The following is a 23,870-nucleotide window of genomic DNA, read 5'->3' as shown; positions in this document are numbered from 1 at the left end:
ACTATAATGTAATATAACATAATTGTTAAAAAAAATAGTAAAAAGTCAAAATGCCTTTATATTAAAATAATAATATTTTATATTCAAGTGGTTAGAAATATATACAAAGAAATTAAAATATTATTATATGATTAAGCTTAATTAAATCATTTTAATCATATGATAATATCTTAATTTATTCTTATCAACTAGTATCCTCAGTTTATAATGTCATAGAGTATTACATATAAATAAAGTATATTAATTTTAATCATGTGAGAATAAAAGAATTGCATCTTCAGTTAAACAATTATGTCTTAATATATTCAAGGTTGTAACATTTGCTTTTCAAGGTTTCAAAAGGGTATAAAGACTTTAGGTTCAAAACAGTTAATAAATATATAAGTTATATGTTTAATTATATTTTTTCAAGTTAAACTTAATTTAATGGTTTCTAGTTAAGTTCAACTCAAACTTACAATTCCTAAGCTCACCAAACTTAGACTCAATTCTTGTATAAATCCAGCTGAATCAAGTTCAAATCTAATAATTTTCAACTTATAGTCTTACTTGGTATTGTGGTAAAGTAATATCATTTTTGTAAATATATTATTATTATCCTTAACACTGGGGTGTCTTTGTACTTCTACAAACCTTGAGGAATAAATTGTTAAACACAGGGACCGGGACATGTCGGGGAAATCCCATTATCTTTATCTCTGTGATTCATTAAGAAAACTTTCGCTTTCTTCTTCCTCCGTCCGCACTTCGCTGAGTATATTTAGCGTTTTAATTTTTTTTCCCCAAATTACTCTTCATCCATGACCATTGCCCCTGCAACCCCCGACTGGTGCAGTCTCCCGGACCCCAGTCTCTTCAACATTGCGCAACGCCCCTAAACCCAAACTGAACTCAGCCGTTTCCATGCCGTCTGCAGCTCGTTCCGCTTCGCCATCCCTCTGCCCTCCTCGAAACTTGCTCCCGTTCATTATTACAAGGACCCCAGAATCTCCGACCCCCCTTTGCACCTCGTCATTGCTGAATCCGCTGTCTATGCCTTTCAACCCCTTTCCCACGATGCCCCTCCATGTTGAAAAATCAAGCCAGGGAAAAACGCGGGTCCAGGAACCCTACTCTCACCGCCATTTTGAACAGCACGTTCTTGAAATGTTGCCTCAGTCAGTGAATTTGCTGGAATAACGTGTCCAGGAAATCAGTAAAGGGTATAGAATTGATTGGGTTCCTGAAGAACATCCGAGGCAGCTGAGTGGGTGGAAATATATTTTGTTAGAAAAGGTTGCCGTCTCTGCAGATAATGAGTTAGCAGTTATGGTTTTTCTGAATTCCGAGCTGACTGTTTTGAGGAGCTGTGATAAGAAATGCATCGACTTGGGTTTTGGTGATGTTGATGTTCAGGATATTGTTTATTATAAGAAGCAATTGCATTTAGTGATGTCAAATGGGCGCATATTAAGTGTTGATCCGAAGTCTTTGGAGGTTAGTGAAACTTTGCCTCCATAGTTGACCCCGTTTTACTTACAAAAGCTTTGTAAATACATCGAATGATCCGAAGTCTTGGATAATCATTCATCCAGGTTGTTCTGGAGAAAGTTTAATTACTCTCTGCAGATCGTGAAGCGTGAGGTTCAAGCATTATGATTTATGAATAGTTGAGTACTTTATGCAGTTTCTCTGTTTACTCCAGTTTCAGAAAGTCAATTTTAGGGAATGGTTTAAAAATTCCACGATCTCTCTTCTCCCAGCCATGATTCATTCTCATGGGGTACTCTGTTTTCCGATTTCATTCCTTGATAGTTTCTCTATTTTCACATGTCGAAAACAAATATTTATCTGTAAACCAAGTTTCCTTTTTATTGGTTTATTAGTTTGTGCCTTGTGGCAGATTCTTAAGTTTCTGTGGCTTCGATATGTTTGGTGCTCATGGCAGCTTGTGTGTGTTTTCCGTGATGCGTTTACTGATTGATCCCTGGATTTCTTACTCTATCAAATCTTTACTAAATTAAATCTTTCTCATTTCGGCTACATATGAAGACAGCCTCCCCTCCAGAATTGACACTCTTCGCTTCTGCGCCGTCTGCACCTCATTTCGAGCCGCCCTCCCTCCTCCTCCATATCAAAAATCCACTATTACCACAACTATTCCACCTCCAACTCTCCGACTCACTTCTTAATTGCCCAGTCCACCGTTTATGCCATCAAACCCCTCTCACAAATCTCCCATCCTCATCACACCTCACAAGCCTGGCTAGTCAAAGTCGAAGAGTCACTGTCCGGAGATGTCAAACTCCTGGATCCCTTCTCCACATCTCAAGTCAAGAACATCTCCGATAAATTATTAGAGTCATTCAACTTAATGGATCATTGCGTTAAGGAAATAAGTAAAGGGTACAAACTTGAATTGGCTATAGACCAACAAAGAGAGCTCAGCAGATCGGAACGAAGCTACACGAGCAAAATAGTAGTTTCTGCTGACGAAGATGGCCATGATGAAGAATTTGCTATCATGGTGTTGATTCAGGGAAAGACTGTTGTTTGGAAAAGAAGAGATGACAAATGGCACGATATCAATATCAATCAGGATCATTTTCAAATTATCTACGACATAATTTATTATAACAGAAGATTCTATGTCTTGAGCCACAAAGATTGTACTCTCTGTGTGGATCCGAAATCCTTGAACGTTTCCGAACCAGTGGCTCCATTACGAGATGGTTAAAATTAGACTTTCCCTCCAATAAACTGAGCAAAAGCATAAATCAGATTGTATGGTACTGGTAATGATTCAGCCAAATCAGAATCATATTTCCATTGTCGATCTCAAAATATCATCATAATCCTTTTACTAGTCAGTTTAACATAAAACTAGCTTTAGAAATTTGGAAAAGAAAATGACAAATCAAGTGAGAAACTTTATCTTATCAGCTCTGACATTGTATATCTGAATAGTAGAATCCTCCATCCCAAAGGCAACAATATTATTATCGTGAGGATGGAACGCCAAAAAAGTAGCTGCTGGAGGTGGGGGTATGAACATTTCCATGACCTGAGACATAGTAAGCAATCTCATTTAGCTATGTGGAATCTCAATATATTGCAAAAGCATTATGTGAACAAGCATAAATTGTTGATCCTATATCAAATACAGAGTTTGAATTTGGATAGGTGCAATAACTTACATTGAATGTCATCATGTTGAACAAGGAAACCTTTCTGTCAGAGGCAGAGATAACGTAACAATCATTTTTGGATAAAGCGATGCATGCAGCAGACTCTTCAGCTGGTTTACCATCATTAATGTCATTGGTCATAAGTGTTCCACTGAGAGATTGCCACAACTGGGGTGCTACGTATGCAGTAGCTTGACAAGTTTGCAATAGACTTCAGAAAGATCAAAATATAAAAACAATAGAAATTTGCAAATGGAAAACAATAAACCTTCTTCGAGGGATTCCATTCACCATGCTGCCAGTTCCACAGCTTGTGAACAGCACTGGCAGTAAGGCACAATAGAGCTCGACCAGAGTTGGTGCAGATCAACCGAATAGCCTGAAAATTTTGGAATATTTAGCATTTGACTAAACATTTCGGAGTTCCTGTCATTATGCATCCAATTCTTTAGAATATACAGTTGGCATGTTAATGAGTGATATATCTGCATACAAATTGCATAGCTTCATAATAGAAGAACATCTCGTATATGAGCGCAGGTGCACAAAGGCCAATAAATAACTACAAAGAAAATACCCAGCAACATAGAAGAGAAGTTTCTGCCAAACTTAAATGACACGCTATATTTGAGTTCTTTACCACCTACCCTGCTTGGTGCTGTAGAATCAGGTAAGAGCAGGGCTTTGATTTGTGACGGATCTGAAACATCAGGAATTTTCCAGCTCTTAACCTTGTCTCCAGCATCCGCAATACCCTGCAGTCTGCTGCTGTCCATTGTACCCTGCAGTGGAACACCAAAGTCCATGCAATCATCAAATGAATAGAACCTAATGTACAAATGCTCAAAATTCTGCCGTTATCAATTTCAATAGAACCACATGCTAAATTTTCTAAGTATTGGTATAATTATCAATTTCAAAAGCAAATTGCTAAAAATATAAAATGCTTGTTTCAGTGTCAACACACTATAAAATTATACTTGCTCAATTTGAAGAACAATCTAATGCATACCAGATTTAAAACCGATAAATATATTTAGAAGCCACTCAATTCAATGAATTTGTACTTTATGATCCTTGATGAACCTTCCCTAAATTAAATACTACCTGATAGAAACCTTATAACCAAGGTTTATGCATGCAGGACCAAGGGGGAGAAATTCAAAAGAGATGCAGCTAGAGGAGAAAGTGGTCCAGAGTTAATTGCAGCAGCTCAAGGGGATGACATGTAGCAGGCTAAGAGTGGAGAGAATCAAAAAGCAGTTATGATCCTTGTATGCATGATATTGTAATGGATTATGAAGTGTTGATGCGAAATGAAATTGTTGATTGATATTACCTCTTCTGGGCTGTTCTCCCTTTCCATTTTACTGTTCCATTGTTCCGTTAGTGGAATGAGTACATTTACCTTGTGTGCTTCATGCATGTTTCAAGATGAAGACTAATGTACAACATCACAACGAGAAATGAAGGCAAATTAGAGTAGGATAAGAAGAGTAACAAATTAGATAAATTTAAATATGACAGTGGAAATCATGCCACTATTAAGATATTCTAAATTCAAATCACCACAATAAGAGTATCACTGAGTAATTTAAAAGTGAAATTAGCAATGCAATAGGCTTTACTTATCAATTTGGGCTTAGTAGGCCTACATGTTTGAGCTTACTTAGCAAATATTTTAATTTATTTTACGCTAAATAATTAAAATTTAATTTAATTTTCTATTATTCACAAATATTTGTTTTATCCCAAGTTACAAGCAATACAATTTTTAAAGTTTATGATTGCTTCTCAATTTTTTTTCAAATTCAAAACTCAAATAATATCGGACTATTTAAACCTTGTACTTTAATATATTCAATTGACAAGATTCTCATAACAACCTATCCAAATTCATACCCCTACAAACATCTAATTTGAGAGACAAAATTGTACAAACCAATGTTTTATATATATATATATATATATATATATATATATATATATGTTTGCCTAAATAAGTTTTTATTTTCACTCTTTTCAATTAAAAAAATAATAAATGGCAAATAGTATCTCTCTCAAAGTGTTTGAAAAAGATACGAATCAATATCTTAAATGCAATATAGTTTTGAATAACAAATCATAGGAAAAGATATTCTTAAAATTTTTCATTATTGCAGAAATTTAGTGGAAAATTTATGTTTATTCATATTCAAAATCTATTATATTATACATTTTCTCAGAGTCAAACTTTGTAGTAGTTTAAATCTTTTGTTATATAAAAATTTTAACTTGAAGTTTTTTTGTGCAAGTCAGTATATTGCCTTTGGCTTCTTTACTTATAGGAGAACATTTGACACAACAAAATCAAATATAAAAATTTGATGTTTATAGTAGGGGTGGATTTAATCTAAGATGAGTCTGAGGTTGACTCGAGTTCAAATCAAAGGCATAATGTTTGACTCAAGTTTGAGCTCCAAATCTTTCGAGTTAATGAATATTGTCACTAAAGAGCTATTGACAGTGCGAACAAGATTGTTGAAATAATGAACAATATCATCAGCAAGATAAATAGTATCATTGAATGAACAAATAAGCCAATTTGAGTTAAGCTACCAAATTGAAACTTCAGCTTAATATCAACTCGATCGATCCAACTTGGGGGGATGGCAGAATACCAGCTTACTTGGATACCCAAACAAAATCAAAACTTTTAAAAGCTTTTCAAAGTGTCTTGCAAAAGCGAAAGTTAATGTACTTGGCTGGCCAATTATATTACATACTTGTACTATTTGCTCAATATTAAAAAAAATCAGCACAAAACACAAGAAATTTGCATTAGTCCTCCTAGCTATAACGTCTCCACAAGCTGTTCATAGTTTAATTTGCTGACCGGAAAGTCATTCAACTTACTGTATGTGCTATAAATAAAAAGTAAAACAGACAAAGTGACAGGGCAAACTCAAATAAAGCAAGGAAAAAGGTGAAATGAAGAAGAATTTTGGGCAAACAAGAATCCAGGAAACTAGTTTTATTTTATATTTTTTTGGACCAAACTTTTAGATTATGTTATTTTAGAGATTAAACTTTTACTATTTTCTATTGAAAATACCAAATTGATAACTTTGTTTCCAAAACAAAACAAACAATCTTAATTGTGTTTGTTCAGCATCTTCAATTGAAACACTAAAAGTTTGGTTTCTTCTATAAAAAAATTTAAAAGTTCAATTCCTTAGATAAGGAAATCTGAGAATTCAATACTTCAAATTAAAAAAATATAATTCAGTTCCACTAATAATAGTTTGCTACCTCCAAGTATTATTATCCCAAAAAATCTTGATCTCTCTTAGTTCATTGTGTTTCAGGCTTTTTTTTTTTAAGCCGAGATAAAACAAAACAGAGACATGTCAACAGTCAAATTTCCATACCACAGGGCAAAGCACTAACAGTCAAATTTCAGATCCGTGTCGTTTGAGGAGAGATTACCTTTCCAATCCCTCTGCTATTTGTTGGAGTTGCATAAATGAATGGAAAGTGCAAACTAGTAACTGCTTGTTCTCTTCTTTTCTTTGCCAAAATCATTGTCATGTATGGAGTTTTGCTACTAATATATGATTGTGCCAATACATCAACATAAAACTTGTAGAATTATACGGCGAAAACTTTACTAAGTGTATTCAAACTGAAATAAGCTACCCCTTTCAACAATTTGAAGGTTGTGTAGGAATTTTTTCACAGAATCCAATTTGTAATCTTAGATAATAACAAAATGAAAGTAAAAGCAGAAACTGTAGAGAATTTCTTTTTGAAAGGAAAAAGAAAATTGATCTGAATATTATCAGAGAAAGAGTATTAACATCATGAAATAAGAGCAACTTAAAATTCAACAAGATAATATTTGCAGTATCATATTATTCAACCACGCTAAAATTTCACAGACAAATCCTAATTTTACATTTCTGCAGTAACTTAAAAAAATTACCTCATCAAATGCTTCAAATATGTCGATGCTTGGTTGCTGAATAGTGCAAACAATTGTCTTCCTCCCAGTCTCAACCGCATATATAACGGCTCGCATAACAATTGCTGCAGCTTGCATCTGCACCACTTGCACGTTCATCCGTAATTTGTAAAGACAGTAAATGGTGGCAACAAGTTCGACAGCTATGGTCAGCCCCTTGATCTGCTCAGTTTATAGATGACTAACAGCTGGTATGCCAATTATGGCATCCTTAATTTCATCAAGCTTGCTGATCTCAAGGACTTGATTCACAAATTCCTGTTAAAGCAAATCTTAGCAACTTTATTACATGTTAATGGAAATTGAGCAAATTCCTTACAGTTTGTGCAGAAAAAAACTTTCCAGTAAGAAACTAAGCTTTCATTGCATAGAGAAGACCTGGTTGGACAGCAAGTCATATTTTATTGGAAACTCACGTGGCACATGAAACACAAAAGTGTCAAAGCAAAATAGTGGAAGGATGGCCAAACTCATGTAGGCTTGCTGTCTAACACAAGTTAAAAGAAATGTCTCAAAGTCAAACAATTGATTGCAAGGTGTTAAAATAATATCTTGCAAAAAAAATTATTATTGACTAAAATGTAATTCAAGTAGCAAGTTAAAAGAACATTAGACAGATTATGAATTCTGCAAGATTATGACATTCCGTTTCATATTAAAGTAACTTATAATCTGTTCAAATTATATAAAATTATATATATTTATAAAATATATCCCAGTTTTTAGTAAAAAAGGATATTATATGTAGAGTTACTCTCTAAAACAATGTTAAGCCATATTCTTTTGTCTTTTAAGATAAATAGATGTTCTTCATCAGGTTTTGCAATCAGGACGACTTAAAAAACATGAATTCAATTTCAACCAACCAATAAAATCATTCAAAACTGCAACTGAGTTGTATCTTAATTAACTTTCAACAATGAAAAATCTAAGACAAGGACTAATAAAACTCTCTCTAATAAAATTTCACATATCAGTTACAACCAGAAAAGCAATTGTATGGATTCAATCTATGGCTCAATAGAAAATGAACACAAGCAAATGTATAAGAGAATTCCATAGAGTTGAGGAGCTTACTGTGAACAATCTCACAATTAGCTTCCAATCTCAAATTCTAATATCTCATCTCTGCAGTTGGCAACTTGATAGCAACCCAACTTAAATATTATTAATATTAATAAAATAGTATTGACAACAGAGTTGTCAACTCATCCCAAAGACAATTAGAGGTGTTTTCCCCTCCCAAATTAGCCAAAGGCTACCCAAATACCAAATTAACAATGTTTTTTTTTTTTCTCCTTTCTCTCCTCCAATCACTCATATTTATACTCCCTATATTTTAAATTTTAAATTCAAATATTATCTAGATTAAATCAAATATTTATCCTAATCAACTTAAATATTTACCTAATCAAATCAAATATCTTATTATAAATATTTTATAATTAAATCAAATATATTATCCTAATTCAAATATATTTTATTTATTATTATTATTTATTAAGTCCTAACACAACTCCACACCAACTCTACAAAGATAAACCATTAACTGTTGAACTCATTTAAAGTGAAGTACATTTGCTCAACTAACCGCTGAGTTCAGGTATCAGAAGTCAAACCAATTACTTGAGATATCAAAAACTGAGCTTCCAGTAAGACTATTAAAGTTATGAAGTTTTGTGCAAGCCAAAATAATTGCAACATAAGTAATTCAGTTAGCTTATAAATACTTCAATCAGTAGATTTCTACCAAAAGTGAAGTACATTTAGTCAAGGGTGAGCTCAAACGACATGAGATCACAATAAGAAAAAAAGAAAAATAATTGGGCTTTCAGTATGCTTGTCAGGTAAAGTTACAAGCTTGCTTGGAACCCAGAACAATTATAACAACAGTACTTCAATTAAGCACATTCTAAGCAAATTCAACACAATTAGATCAAATTTCTCAAATACTATATTTGAACATTAGACGGAATGCCCCTCCCTGCCCTGGTTGCTGTCATCTACGGCAACCGTCCCCCATCCCTCTTCCCCCTCCTTGTCTCTCCCCTTCTGCTTCCCCTCCGTCACTACTCTCATTTTCCCCTTTCTGTTTTCTTCCTCCTCTCGTTTGCTTGTGGTCTATATTCTTTCTGTTTGTTTGTCTCTGTGTGGTGTGCTTTCTCTTGTGGTGTTTTTGGTGTGGCCTGCTTTTGTTGGGTGTCTTTTCTGCACTGGCGATCTGTTGCTGGTGGTTAGAGTCGGGTTTCTTTCTGGTTTCGCTCAATTTTCTGGTAGGGTGGCGTGTTGTCAGAGCTGGCGCTGGTTTATCCGGCAGTCTGGTGGGAGGCCGTTTGGCGGGAATTTTCTCTCTTGAGTTCTTGTGGTGGCAGGTTCCTATTGGCTCTCTGCGCTGTGTTGGACTGGGCCTTGCAGTGGTATTGCCTCTTCTTGGTTGTGGGCTGGGTCTAGTGTTTTAGTTTGGTGCTGAGTGCCGTCTCCTATTTGGTGGGCCTGGTTGGATTGCTTTGGCTCTGGTTTGGGTTTTCGCAGCTCTCTTGTTGATGCGGGCATCTCCTGTGGCCTGGGTTCTGTGCATTCTATCTTGGGCGCACCCCGCATCGTTTTTGTTTTTCGCTACTAGTGCTCTCTATTTCCTGCAAGCTCGTTGCCGTACTCCTTTCCTCTTGGCGTGTGCTGGCTATTGTTCTCTTTCTGATTCCCCTTTGTTGATTTTGGCTCTCCTTCTATGGCTGGTTCTGTTTGTGGTGTTAAGCTCTCTTGCTCCCTTTTTCCTGAAGTGTTGGAAGCCTCTTCAGGTTCTGGTTTGGAAGCTGCTCCCCCTTTGGTTCCCCCGGTGTTGTCTGTGTAAGCTGTACTACAACTGTATTACAACTTATTTAGGCTATAATACAGCCCTGATCTTTGCACAAATTATAGCATATCAATAATCCCTACAATCATGTAACTTTCCTAATTTTTCTATTTTACTTTCTATGTATAGTTTATTGTTGTATATATTTAAAGGGTACAATGTATATCAAGACAGGAGGAGATTCAGATCAATATTCTTGATAACCCAAAATAGTTGTCTTTTTTATAATTATCATGGTATCAGAGCTGTGGTAATTCAAATTTCTCTTCTGCTTTGAAAATTATTTTTGTTTTGGTGCTTCAACTATCACAAGCAATTACTTGCCCGTACTGCACTACTGTTCGGTATAAACAAACCTTGTCTTCAGCATTCAACAATTTCCAGGTGCAATCTATTTCTCTTGTAACTCCATGGATTGTGAAAAATTTGACTCCATATCTGTTAAGTTTAATGGGAAAAATTATCCTCTTTGGGAATTTCATTTTCGAATCTTTATAGAAGGAAAAGAATTATCTGGAATTCTAGATGGGTCATTGCGTGAACCAACTGATGATAAACAAAAGGCTAAATGGAAAGCAAATAATGCTAAAATCATTACTTGGATTTTGAATTCTGTTGAGGAAGAAATTGCTTTGGGTTTGAGATCTTTTAGTACTGCTAGTAAGATTTGGGCTCACCTTAAGAAAGTGTATTCTCAAACAAACCAGGCTAGACAGTTTGAAATTGAATATATGATAGCTAAACTCAATCAAGATGATAGGGACATAAAAACATTTTACTCTGAATTGTTGGGATTATGGACTGAGTTAGATATGATATCCTTAAGTATTGTTGAGGATTTTGCTTTTCAAGAACTAAAGAAAGAAAGAGATAGGAGTAAAGTGCTTCAATTTCCTATGAAACTTAGACCTGAATTTGAAAATGCTAGAGCCAATATAATTAATCGAGGATTAACTGATATTGATTCGGTTTTGGGAGAACTTTTTCGAGAGGAAACTCGACTACGGACTCAGGCTGATTTGGATGCTAAAACTAATTCTGTTGATGCTGTTTTTTTAGCTTCTCGTGGCAGGCCCCAAATGAAACAATCCAATGGAGATTACAGTAAAACCCAATGCCGATTTTGCAATGGTATTGGACATATACAGTCCCATTGCAAGAAGAGGAATGAATGCAATTATTGTAAAAAAAAAGGGGCATGTGATCGCTGAATGTCGACTGTTGCGAAGAAATAAACAAAAGCAACCTGCATTTCTTGCTTCTGGTTTCAGTCAAGAACAAAATACTAGTAGCTCAAATAGTGCAACTTCCGCTCTTACGCAAGAGACCATACAACAGATGATTCAAACTACCATACAAACTGTCATACTAAGTGCCATTACATCTGCTTTCTCTGCTACTGGTTTATCAGGTAAAACAAACCAATTAGCTCCTTGGTTCCTTGACTCTACAGCCTTTAATCACATGTCCAACCATACACGTCATTTTTCAAAACTTCAACCATATCCACCAAATAATTTTGTTATTACTGCTAATGGAGAAAAGCTACCTATCAAAGGGCTTGGAACACTTTCTTTAAACAAATCTCTTCCTCTTTCTCACTCTTTTTATGTCCCAAATTTAGCTGCGAATTTAATTTCTGTTGGTCAATTGGTTGATCAAAATTGTTCAGTTAATTTTTCATCTTCTGGTTGTTCTATACAGGACCTTCAAACTGGGAAGGTGATCGGGAAGGGGCATAAGCAAGGACGATTGTTTCACTTGAACTTGAATGATCCAACCTCTCACAATCATAAGAATAATCAGTCTGCTCTTCCATTTTGTTGTTCTGTTTCTTCTCCAAATAATGTTTTGATTGCTAATAAAAAGTGGTGCCTTTGGCATCGACACCTTAAACACCCTCATGCAAATAAACTCAAAAACATGTTTCAGTCCAAAGTTCTTCCTGTTTCGTTAAATGTTAATTTTGATTTTTTAAAATTAGATTGTGAAAGTTGTTCTCTTGGCAAGGCTGCAAAGTTACCCTTTGCTCCTAGTTCTTCTAATATAGAAGCTTCTTTCGATTTAATACATGCTAATTTATGGGGTCCGTCACCATCTGTGTCTAGGTTAGGATATAGATATTTTGTCTTGTTCATAGATCATTACACACGGTTTACTTGGGTATTCTTTTTGCGGCTAAATGTGATCTTACCAATATTGCAAAAGTCTTTATCAATATGGTTGAGACACAATTTGGCAAAACCATTAAGATTTTCCGCTCTGATTTTGGCGGAGAATTTTGCTCTTCTCAACTTACCAATTTTTTTCAAGAAAAAGGAATTTTGCATCAATTCTCGTGTCCCTATACCCCAGAACAGAATGGTGTTGTCGAAAGGAAAAATCATCATGTCGTTGAAATTGCTCGTACTCTTCTTCTTGAATCACATGTTCCACATAGTTTTTGGGTAGAAGCTATTCATACCGCTGTTTTTCTTATCAATCAACAACCTACCCCTGTGCTTGGACATAACACACCTTGGTTTTATCTGTTTAAGAAACCCCCTAGGTACTCTTATCTTAGAGTCTTTGGTTGTGTTTGTTTTGTCCTCCTGCCTCCAAATGAATGCACAAAATTATCTCCTAAAGCAGCAAAATGTGTATTTCTTGGTTATAGTGACAAACATAAAGGATATCTTTGTTATGATTTTCAAGCAAAAAGAATGCGCATTTCTCGCCATGTCAATTTTTTTGAGAATTTGTATTATTTTTCCTCTTCTGTTGTGACTCCTCCCTTATCTCTTGATAACTCCATTTCTTTTCTGCCTTCATTTTCTGATAATAATTCTACGAATGGTTTAGAAACTGATTTTTCAGGTTCATCAGTGAATATACCACAAGTGCCTCAACCTGATCACAATTCTGAAGGTCCACAATCTTTGCAATCATCAGCCACACCATCTCATTCCTCCAACCAACCACGTCGCTCAACCCGTTCTAATTTTGGACAGCCTGCAGACCGGTATGGTTACTCTCCGGAACGGTATGGTTCTTCTATTGCTTATCTTAGTACTCTTGAATCCATTTCCATACCATCTACCTATAAGTAAGCAGCAGATAATGCATGTTGGAAGAGTGCGATGGAAGACGAACTTTTAGCTCTTGAGACAAACCCTACTTGGGACTTAGTTCCCGCACCACCTGATGTCTCTTTAATTGGTAGTAAATGGATCTATACTGTTAAAATCAAACCTGATAGTTCTCTTGACAGGTATAAAGCCAGATTAGTAGCTCAAGGCTACACAAAGGAGTACGGTATTGATTATGAAGAGACGTTTTCTCCAGTTGTGAAGATGACCACAGTTAGAACTCTTTTAGCTATTGCATCTGTCAAAAGATGGCCTTTGCATCAGATGGATGTCAAAAATGCTTTCTTGCATGGCGATTTACACGAAACTGTGTACATGAAGCCTCCACCAGGATACCCACTCTCTAATCCAAATTTGGTGTGTAAACTTCGCAAGTCTCTTTATGGACTCAAACAAGCCCCTCGTGCATGGTTTGAGAAATTTTCATCTACAATTAAACAAGCTGACTTTCAACAAAGCTCTAATGATCACTCATTATTCATTTCTCATTCCTCTAATGGTATCATTGCATTGCTAGTATATGTCGATGATATGGTTATTACAGGTGATGATCAGAAAGGTATCAACAAGCTCAAACATTTTCTTCAATCCTCCTTCCATATGAAAGATCTTGGGAAATTGACTTATTTTTTGGGTTTGGAAGTCTCTCAATCAGAAGATGGGGTATCTCTCAGTCAACAAAAGTATACTACAAATTTAATCAAATTGGCCAATCTTCCCGATAACCAATCTTGTGCTACCCCAATGGAATTCAATTTGAAATTAACCAAGGATGCTGGTCCACCATTGCCTAATCCTACTTTATACAGACGTCTTGTTGGCAGCCTCATATATCTTACAATCACTCGACCTGACATTTCATATGCTGTCCAAGTGGTGAGTCAGTTTGTTTCTGAACCTCGTAAGTTACATCTCTCAGCCCTTCATCGAATCATTCGGTACCTTAAAGATACTTTGGGACGCAGTCTATTTTTTCCTTCCACTTCTTCTCTTGAACTAGTGGCATTTGCTGATGCTGATTATGCTGGGTGTCTTGATACACGCCGTTCTACTACCGGTTGGTGTGTCTTCTTGGGGTCAACACCTATTTTGTGGAAGTGCAAAAAGCAAGATCGGGTTGCTAAATCTTCCACTGAAGCTGAATATCGCTCCATGTCATCAGTTAGTTCAGAAATTGTTTGGCTTCGTCGACTTCTTTTGGATTTTGGTGTTTCATCTAATCAACCGACTTCTCTTTATGCTGATAACATCAGTGCTATTCGCATAGCCACTAATCCTGTTCACCATGAACATATGAAACATATTGAGGTTGATTGCCATTACATCCGTGAACTTGTGCATGACCAAACTCTACAACTTCATCACGTGCCTTCTCATGATCAAATTGCAGATTTGCTGACAAAATCTATGACATCTGCTCGACACAAGTATCTCGTTGACAAATTGATGCTTGTTGACACCTAGCATCAATTTGAGGGGAGGTGTAAGCTGTACTACAACTGTATTACAACTTATTTAGGCTATAATACAGCCCTGATCTTTGCACAAATTATAGCATATCAATAATCCCTACAATCATGTAACTTTCCTAATTTTTCTATTTTACTTTCTATGTATAGTTTATTGTTGTATATATTTAAAGGGTACAATGTATACAAGACAGGAGGAGATTCAGATCAATATTCCTGATAACCCAAAATAGTTGTCTTTTTTATAATTATCAGTCTGGTGGTAGTGATGTCCTGCCTCGTCCTCTTGTCATTGCTCCAGGATGCCCTTGGTCGCTCTTGTTTGAAGTTAAAAGGGCTGGTGCCCAAGCCTTGTTTATCTCCTGGACATGCTTGTGTTGCTCCTCCTGAAGAAGTGGTGGTGCTGGGTGCCAAAAAATGGGATAGTTGCGCTGTTGTTAAACGGTTTGCAGAGAGGCTGTGGTCCCACCTTGGGTTGAAGGAAGTGACTTCTAATGGTCAAGGAATTTTTATTCTCAAATTTAACAGCCCTGGAGATATGATGAAGGTTATCGAAGATGGCCTTTGGTTCCTTGGGGGTACACCGTTCTTTGTTAGGAAATAGGCGAGAAACCCTGACATGGTTGTCGGAAACATAAAGAAGATCGCTGTTTGGGTTAAAATTTATGGAGTCCCATTGGAATTCTGGAATTCAAAAAGGTTAAGTTGCATAACGAGTGGTCTTGGGCGCCCTCTCTTCATGGATTTTTTCATGGAGGAAGGCTCTAGGCTTGAGTATGCAAGATTAAGCATAGAGATGGATGTTGATTGTGCTTTTCTGGATTTCATTGATCTCTTGCTTCCTAATGGCGATAAGCTTGAATTGGGGGCCGATTATAGTTGGAGACCTCTGCGATGTTCAAATTGTAAGAGGTTTGGGCATAGCTGCCTGGACTGTAAGTAGGGTTTGAATGGAGAGAAGGCTGAAGGAAAGAATGGTCTTCCAAAGGGCAGGTCAGACGTCAACTTAAAGGCCAAGGGGCAGCGTCTTGTGGGGAAAGAAAATGCCAGCGGAATTCTGGATATATAAGGCAGAAGAGTGCTATCCTTGAGCCGCATTTTGATAGAGTGGCAAGCAAGGTATTGTGAAAAATTCTTTTGATCACCTTTCGGAGGACTACCCCCCCTACTGAAACTAATCCCCCTCCTCCTTCTTTGGTTGTGGAGAAGAGTGGTTTGGAACCTAAAAGCAAAGAAATTTTGGTGATTTAATCTGCTGATCCTGATGAGATTCTTGCTACGGTTAGAGAAAGGGGGGAATGTCTACTTCTTGCCAAAGCATGCCTGCTTCAGGAAAGATTGTTGAAGAGATCTTAGACCAGCAATTGTTTGCCCACCTCAAGTCGGATCAGCCTTTGGAGATTGGTAAGGAGAAGGCCACCGAAGAAGTGATTGAGTCTGGCAATCCCATTAGCCGCTTAAACTTGGAAGACAGGAATCTGCTGGCGGAGAATGAGCTTTCTAGTGTTGTGGCTGCTTCTCTGGGTGACTGTCTACCGAAGGGGTCTGGTGATAATGCTGAAGGTCCTGCAGGTGACCTGAATGATGGATGTTGTTTGGGTGTTCTTTCTCCCATGCCGATGACGTTTGGTAACCTTAAAATGGTGGATGAAAAGGATAGACCTAAGAGTGCTAAAAACGGGAAAAAGAAGAAAAAGGACTTCCTTTTCTTCTGCTGGTGGAATGTTGTGTACCTCTTTCTTCTCCATTTTATGACGATCCTTAGCTTTTGGAACATAAGGGACTTAATGCCCCCGCTAAGCAAAAGGAAATAAATATGTGGGTGAATAATAGTAGCGCGGATGTTATTGGCTTACTTAAGACTAGAGTTAAGGAAGAGAACATGGAGAAAATTGTTGCTAGCAATTTTAGCAATTGGATTATTGCTCACAATTATGGTAGTCATAGAGGTGGTAGAATATGGGTGATGTGGAACCCTAATAGTGTTGCTTTGGAGGTGGTTAATTCTACTCCTCAGTTTATTCTTTGTAGAATTACTAGATTGACGTGTAATGCCATCTTATATTGTGCCATGGTGTATGCTCTCAATTCCCCCGTTGAGAGAAAAGACTTATGGAAGGGCTTGAGTAATGCAGTAGAGGACTTCCCGGACTGTCCTTTTGTGACTCTTTGTGACTTCAACTCCATTCGGTTTCTTATAGTGAGGATCTTAATAAATTGTGTTGCGACGCCAACTTAGATGACTTGAACTATAGTGGCAATTTCTTCACTTGGAACAAGAGCCCAGGTGAGAGAAGAACTTGTTGTAAGCTTGTAGAGTGCTCGTTAATGATGCGTGGAAGTTGAAATTTCCCTTGGCTACGGTTGTGTTTGACAATCCGGTGTTATCTGATCATTGCCCTTGTGTTGTTTCGTGTGGGAAAAGAAGAGAACCGCAAGAAAACTCCTTTCAAGTTTTGTAATTTTTGGGCCAACCATGAAGATTTTCTCCCATTGGTGGAGAAAATTTGGAACACTGAAGTTAAAGGTTCTCCTATGTTTATTCTTGTATCCAACCTAAAGGCTTTAAAAGTTGAGCTTAAAAAGGCTTAATAGAAGATAATTTAGGCATATTTGGGAACGAGTAAACCACACTAAAGAGCTTGGGGCAACTCCTATTGTTGGTGGTCAGAGGCAGTGGGTATGGTGAGTCAACTGCCAGCTTGTTTTTTGAGAGTTTGGTCAAAGAGTTTTTGATTACTTGGCTAGGTTCTTCGGGGTATTTTTTATTATTTATTGTTTTTGTTTTTATGGCTAAATATGTATAATGGAAAAAATGTGATTAAAATAATTAATATCCAAACATTATTTCTACTTAGCCAAATTTAATGTACTCATGCTCAAAATTCTACCTTTGTCACTTTCAATAAAACCACCAGCTACATTTACTTATTTCCATATCAATATATTATCAAAGTATACTTGCTCAAGTTGAATTACAATTCAATACATACCAGATTTATAACCACATAAGTATATTTGGAAGTCATTCAATGTATCTGTACTTTATGATTCTTGATTGACTTTTCTTAAATTGAATACAACATTTGATCTTGCAATAATCTAGCAATAAAACATGAAATTCACATTTTCAAACAATATTTCAAGTAAATCATGTTTTAAAACTATAACATCATTATATAGATTCTCAATAAAAGTTTTTGAAATCACATTGAATCCACCTTGTGATTAGAATCTCACAAAAACGACATCAATTTCAACTTCTAATTTGCTCCCATTGTAGTGAAAGTCATTTGGCATAAACTTCACCAACATGTCAAATAGATACAAGAATGACTTGACAATCTCATCTTCGAAATTGAAAACATTAACAAATATTAGCATATAAGTTGAATTAGTTTAAATGTAATATATTTGAGATGACAAAAATGCCTTGGATTTCTGGAAGTTAGGTTGGTTGTACCTTTGACAATTTTGAAAGCGTTACAGTGAACAAAAACGAGAGGATGGTCTGGTTGTTATGGCTTGTTTGAAGCCACAACTGGATATTAGAACAGACTTATGAGATTCATCTTTAGAGACAGAGTCATTACAATTATGGCTTATTTGAAGCCACAACTGGATATTAGAACAGATTTATGAGATTCATCTCTAGAGACAGAGTCATTACAACTGGATATTTGTTAATGTTTAAATTGAAAACATTAACAAATATTAGCATATAAGTTGAATTAGTTTAAATGTAATATATTTGAGATGACAAAAATGCCTTGGATTTCTGGAAGTTAGGTTGGTTGTACCTTTGACAATTTTGAAAGCGTTACAGTGAACAAAAACGAGAGGATGGTCTGGTTGTTATGGCTTGTTTGAAGCCACAACTGGATATTAGAATAGACTTATGAGATTCATCTCTAGAGATAGAGTCATTACAATTCGATACTGGAAAAACCTAATTATGTGATAAATTTATAACATTGGATAATATCATTAAAGTCTTTCATATGATTGTCCTTTAAAATTTTATCAATTGTCATATATAACTTTGTAATTTATTAATCAATAAAAATTTTAAAGGCAACTATTGTACACACACACACACACACACACACTCTTTTGAAATATGTTTAAGAAGATTTGTCAACTTTTCTAACACCACACACTTATCATATGATTTTGCAGTTTGCTACCAATGCTTCGGAGGGTATCTTTCCCATAATTTTGAACAATTTATAGTTATATAGAACAATACATTAATTTAATTGTAAATCAAAAACGACAATTAATGTTATTTTAGGTGTTATGTATTCTATAAATTATATCTCCTCAATTTGGTGACTTCTTTGTCCTCTTTGGGTGGTGAAGTTGTTGACCACTGAAGAGAAGGTCATTAGAATCGCCAAATTGAGAGAGAGAGAGAGCTAAAAACATCTACTTGGATTCACAACGATTCTGGGTTGTTCCATGCTGAAAAATCATCGAAAATGATGTAAAGCTTTGAAAAAATGGTTTAGGGTGTGCTAGATCAATCATTGAGACAAATGGTTGCCGAAGAGGAAAAATATATTTTTGGAGGTGTAAATGTAATATTTTAAAATTTGAGAAGGCAACTGTTAATATTTAATATGAAAACCCTATAAATCCTAGATGATGAGGGTGAAAAGTAATTTCCTAAAATTAGAGTAAAGCGGAAATAGTTAGTTTTTAAAATTAAAGTAAGAAATTTTGGAAATATTTTTTTTTTTAAATAAAATCTCTAAATAATGATAATATTCTTTATAATAATAGTCAAAATTAATAAATAAGTGAGTATTTAAATTTTGAAAAATTAGCAAAACGTAACTTTAAGTTTACACCTAACTTTGGGTGGGAATAAGACTTTGGCCTTTCCTTTTCAAGGTTTCAAGAAGATACAGAGACATCAAACGGTCGGTAAATATATAAGTTATACATATAATTATAATTTTTCAAGTTAAACCGAACTCAGCCGTTTCCGCGCCGTCTGCAGCTTGTTCTGCTTCCCCGTCCCTCTCCCCTCTCCGAAAGAGGCCCCTCCTTGGATAGTCACAGTTGAAAAATCAAGCCAGGGGAAAACCCGGGTCCAGGATCCCTACTCTCGCCGCCATTTTGAAGAGCGAGTTCTTGAAATGTTGCCTTAGTCAGTGAACTTGCTGGAATATCGTGTGCAGGAAATCGGTAAGGGGCATAGAATTGATTGGATTCCTGATGAACATCCAAGGCAGTTTAGTGGGTGGAAGTATATTTTGTTGCAAAAAAGTCATCGTCTCTGCAGATAACGATGAGTTAGCAGTTATGGTTTTTCTGAATTTGGAGTTGATGGTTTGGAGGAGCTGTGATAAGAAATGGGTCGACTTGGGTTGTGCCAATGTTGATGTTCAGGATATTGTTTATTGTTAGAAGCAGTTTCATGTAGTGATGTCAGATGGGCATATTTTAAGTGTTGATCCGAAGTCTTTGGAGGCTAGTGAAACTTTGCCTCTATTTTTGATTCGTTTTACTTACAAAAGCTTTGTAAATACATCGATTGATTTGTATTTGATTAAAAATCGCAGTAGTAGTGACAACAAATTTGGAAATAAAAGAAATTTCTCTCCAGCTAGGGCTGAGAAAGTGGTTTTGAATTCTGTTTTCTATGTGTTTAAGCTTGATGAAGAAGAACAAGAGTGGATTGAAGTGAAGGATTTGGAGGGTAAAGCATTGTTTCTGTTTGATGGTGGTAGCTTTTTTTTTTTTTTTTTGGCTAAAGACTTTTTGGGAATAAAACCAAATTGTGTTTGTATGGGTGAAACTGGTTTCTTTGGGGTTACATATGATTTTCCTGGGATGTATACTTCAGTTTTCGACTTCAGTGACAGTAGTAACAAGTGGCTTGTATCATTTCCTGAATCTTCTGAGATATTTTGGCCTTCACTAGTTTGGCTCTTTCCTGAATGTAAGTTTTTTTATTTTTAAATTGTCTATCGTATACCACATGCTGTGTTGAATTCGCAGGCGTGGACTTGTGTTTATGGTTCATTTCTTTATTTGTGATAGCAATGCCATATTAAATTCTGATTTGTTTGACTAGATTGAAGACTCTTTACAAGATTATGTAAGCATTGAAATTGCAGATTTAAAAAGCATATTAAAATTGTATGTTAGTCACATCTGTGGGAGTTGCATGTGTTTAAGGGCTGTTTCATGATTCTGACAGCAATGCTGTATTATTATTGCAATATCTGTGTATGGATTATTATTTTTTATTGAATTCTGATTTGCATAACTAGATTGAGGACATTTTTAACAAGATTATGTAAGCACAGGAAATACAGATTTAAAAGGACATGGTGTAAAAGAGTATATATACTGACTTCCTGCATGTAAATTTTTGATGTTCAAATGCTTTTACAGATTTGAATTGTTGTTGCTTGTTTCGAATCAGATATGGATTTGCTTTTCTGTGTTCTTTATTGTCTCCTTTTCTTTCATGATGCTCAGAATCCAAGCTTTAGCCACTTGTGAGTGCAAACTCTTGGATAACCATTCATCCAGGTTGTTATGGAGATAGTTAAATTACTCTTTGCAGATTGACAAACATGAGATTCAGGCATTATGATTTATGAATAGTTGTATGCGTTATGTAGTTTCTCTGTTTACTCCAGTTTCAGATAGTCAACTTGTAGGGAATGGTTGCAAAACTCCATGATCTCTCTTCTCTCAGCCATGATTCATTGTCACAGGGTACTCTGTTTTTCAATTTCAGTCCTTGATAGTCTCTCTATATTTTCATATGTCAAAAACAAATATTTATCTGTAAACTAAGTTTACTTTTTATCTCTTCTTTCGTGGATCGTATCCTCTTGAATAACTGTCACCATTTTGTCATGAGTTAACTGTTTTATTTAATAATTTGTTTTTGTGATTTAATGAAACTTTCTTATATCTGGTTGATTAATTTGTGTCTAGTGGCGGATTCTCAAGTTTTTGTGGCTTCAGTATGTTCAGCCCTTGGTGCTTTTGCCAGCTTCTATGTGGATTTTTTCCATGATGCATCTACTGATTGATCCCTGGATTCTTACTCTATCAAACCTTTACTGAATTGAATCTTTTTCATCATTGTTTACATACGAAGCATTATTTTGTTCCGAGTTTAATGGAAAGGTCTGTTCTCATATTCACCTAGAAAATTTTGCACTATCTTTCCAAGTCACATTCATCATAACTTTTTGTTCTTCTTAGTACTTCAACAAACGCCTGCAATTGAGCTTTATTATTACATGTTAGGTACTTGAAGAGCTTCTATGGATCAATTCGAAGACATTTTACCAAAGAAGTTCTGTGATTAACTTCTTGTAGAGCATTTTCATTGTCAATGTGAAGATTTGATAAACAGCTTGGTCAGACCATGCCCGGAATATTTGTGAGTACGTATGTATGCATTATGGATCTTAATGTTATGAAACAAGATTTAAGCTTAATCATTTAAGTCTCATCTCCTGATTAAGCCTTAGACTCCTTTATATCATCTCGCCTTCCTATACTTTTTGAGCTGCTAATATTGTCCTGATGAGCTTAGAGACTTTCAATTCATTGTTAAAAGAATTGATAATCTGGCCCAAGTAGGGTTACAAGAGTGGAGTTGCTCACAAGCTGTTTGTGGTTAGGTTGACATCAAGCTTTATTATTACATGTAAGGTACTTGAAGAGCTTCTATGGATCGATTTGAAGACATTTTATTGAAGAAATTTCTGGAATCGACCACTTGAAGAGCGTTTCATCGTCAATGTGAAGATTTGATTAACATATTGGTCGGACCATGCCCAAAATATTAAGAATTCTATTTTATTAGTTGGTAGTTATGCTGTTTTTAATTTGTGAGCATGTATATATGCATTATGGATCTTACTGTTGTGAAATAAGATTTAAGCTTGATCATTTAAGTCAAGTCCCCTGATTAAGCCTTTAGACTCCTTTATATCATCTCGCTTTCCTATACTTTTTGAGCTGCTAATATTTGTCCTGATGAGCTTAGAGTCTCTCAATTCATTGTTAAGAGAATTGATAATCTGGCCCAAGTAGGGCTACAAGAGTGGAGTTGCTCACAAGCTGATCATGGCTAGGTTTACATCAAATTGAGCTCAAGCTTGTAGCTATTCGATTTGATGAGTTTACGGTTTGGTTTGAGTATAACATCAATAAATTTTCCAATGTTATACTTACATCTTTATAATCTTATTTCACAAATTTGTACACAGAGTAGTTAATATATTTATAAAACCCAAACACTGACTCACTCTGAGTTAGTCATTCCTATGGGGGGTGGTCAGTGAGCTTTCAATGGCAGATTCAAGAGATGAAAAGGATTTGAAGTGGATAATGTAATTATTGATGTAATTGCAATGACAATTTTACTTTGATCAATAAATTTTTCTAGAAAATTCTCCCGAAAGCAAATGGGTTCAGAGAGAAAGAGACGTGTGAGGGAAGGGAAAAAAATATTCTCGTTTTAGTAACTTCTGTGAAAAGACCATAACACCCTTAGTTAAGGTTAAATTTTAGTTTTAAGGGGTAGTTAGTTTAGCTTATTCTTCATATTTGCTTAATTGTCATGAGTTAGGTTATTTGTAAAAGATGGAGGATGGTTTAGTAATTTTGCTTTTTTAAAACTTTAATGGAATCAATTCAAGTATTGCTACGCTTGACAAAATAGATATAAGGTTAGACTTTAAACTCCACAGTTAAGAAGTCGTAAGCTCAAGCTTGAGATTGGAATTGTAAATTCAATTTTGGTATGATAATTTAAAGTAAAATATCATAGTTTATATATTTATCAATTAATTATATGTTTAAATTTTAGCATTAAATTATAAGTGTAAATTTTTAAAGATAATGTACTAAATGAAATTTATTATACTAAATTATAAAAGTAGATATAAATTGTTAGAAAATAAATATAAGATTTTTTGGGGAGAGATAAGTCTAATATTTTAAAATTTTAAGATTTAGCGATATTATACAACTCGCCTAACCTTGTGAGTTAACTTACTCAAGTGATAAGCTACTCAAACTGAAGTCAAGAAATCGAAACTAGCCCTGCAAGACAAAATTGTCACTTATTGTGCTTAAAAGTGTTCAAAACCGAGTAATCGAATTGGTTTGAAGGATTTGTAAACCAAACCAAAATTAAACCGATTTTATATAAAAACTACTTGATAATTGTACCGATTTTTCCATATAACTTAACTGAATTTT

General features: G+C 35.4%; 3 protein-coding genes across 15 annotated transcripts; 1 reads left to right on the top strand and 2 right to left on the bottom strand.

The window, feature by feature from the left end:
- Positions 1-847: 847 nt before the first annotated feature.
- Positions 848-22,558, top strand: LOC123208962 (F-box protein At2g17036-like). 12 transcript variants are annotated; one of them, XM_044626654.1, is made up of 4 exons: positions 848-1,476; positions 20,283-20,571; positions 21,585-22,038; positions 22,314-22,558. In XM_044626654.1, the coding sequence occupies exons 1-3, from the start codon at positions 1,309-1,311 to the stop codon at positions 21,680-21,682; spliced, it is 555 nt and encodes a 184-aa protein (XP_044482589.1). In that variant the 5' UTR covers positions 848-1,308; the 3' UTR covers positions 21,683-22,038; positions 22,314-22,558. The 12 variants fall into 12 exon arrangements, 6 of the variants coding, with proteins under 6 accessions (XP_044482589.1, XP_044482590.1, XP_044482588.1 ...); XR_006500877.1 differs by lacking the exon at positions 848-1,476 and adding an exon at positions 21,281-21,359 and having other exon boundaries at positions 19,552-20,571; XR_006500878.1 differs by lacking the exon at positions 848-1,476 and adding an exon at positions 21,117-21,170 and having other exon boundaries at positions 19,552-20,571.
- On the bottom strand, positions 2,772-3,613 carry LOC123208969 (protein TOPLESS-RELATED PROTEIN 2-like). 2 transcript variants are annotated; one of them, XM_044626666.1, is made up of 3 exons: positions 3,436-3,613; positions 3,177-3,358; positions 2,772-3,043 (listed from the first exon to the last, which is right to left on the bottom strand). In XM_044626666.1, exons 1-3 carry the CDS (start codon positions 3,452-3,454, stop codon positions 2,897-2,899), a joined length of 348 nt encoding a protein of 115 aa, XP_044482601.1. In that variant the 5' UTR covers positions 3,455-3,613; the 3' UTR covers positions 2,772-2,896. The 2 variants fall into 2 exon arrangements, with proteins under 2 accessions (XP_044482601.1, XP_044482602.1); XM_044626667.1 differs by having other exon boundaries at positions 3,177-3,343.
- LOC123208967 lies at positions 3,611-8,286 on the bottom strand. The gene is made up of 3 exons (XM_044626663.1): positions 8,248-8,286; positions 7,132-7,428; positions 3,611-3,949 (listed from the first exon to the last, which is right to left on the bottom strand). The coding sequence occupies exons 2-3, from the start codon at positions 7,267-7,269 to the stop codon at positions 3,674-3,676; spliced, it is 414 nt and encodes a 137-aa protein (XP_044482598.1). The 5' UTR covers positions 7,270-7,428; positions 8,248-8,286; the 3' UTR covers positions 3,611-3,673.
- Positions 22,559-23,870: the final 1,312 nt, after the last annotated feature.

The sequence above is a fragment of the Mangifera indica genome, chromosome 2 (assembly GCF_011075055.1).
Source record: "Mangifera indica cultivar Alphonso chromosome 2, CATAS_Mindica_2.1, whole genome shotgun sequence".
NCBI lineage: Eukaryota > Viridiplantae > Streptophyta > Magnoliopsida > Sapindales > Anacardiaceae > Mangifera > Mangifera indica.
The sequence above is the reverse complement of the archived record's forward strand: the minus strand, read 5'-3'. Positions and strand labels throughout refer to the sequence as shown.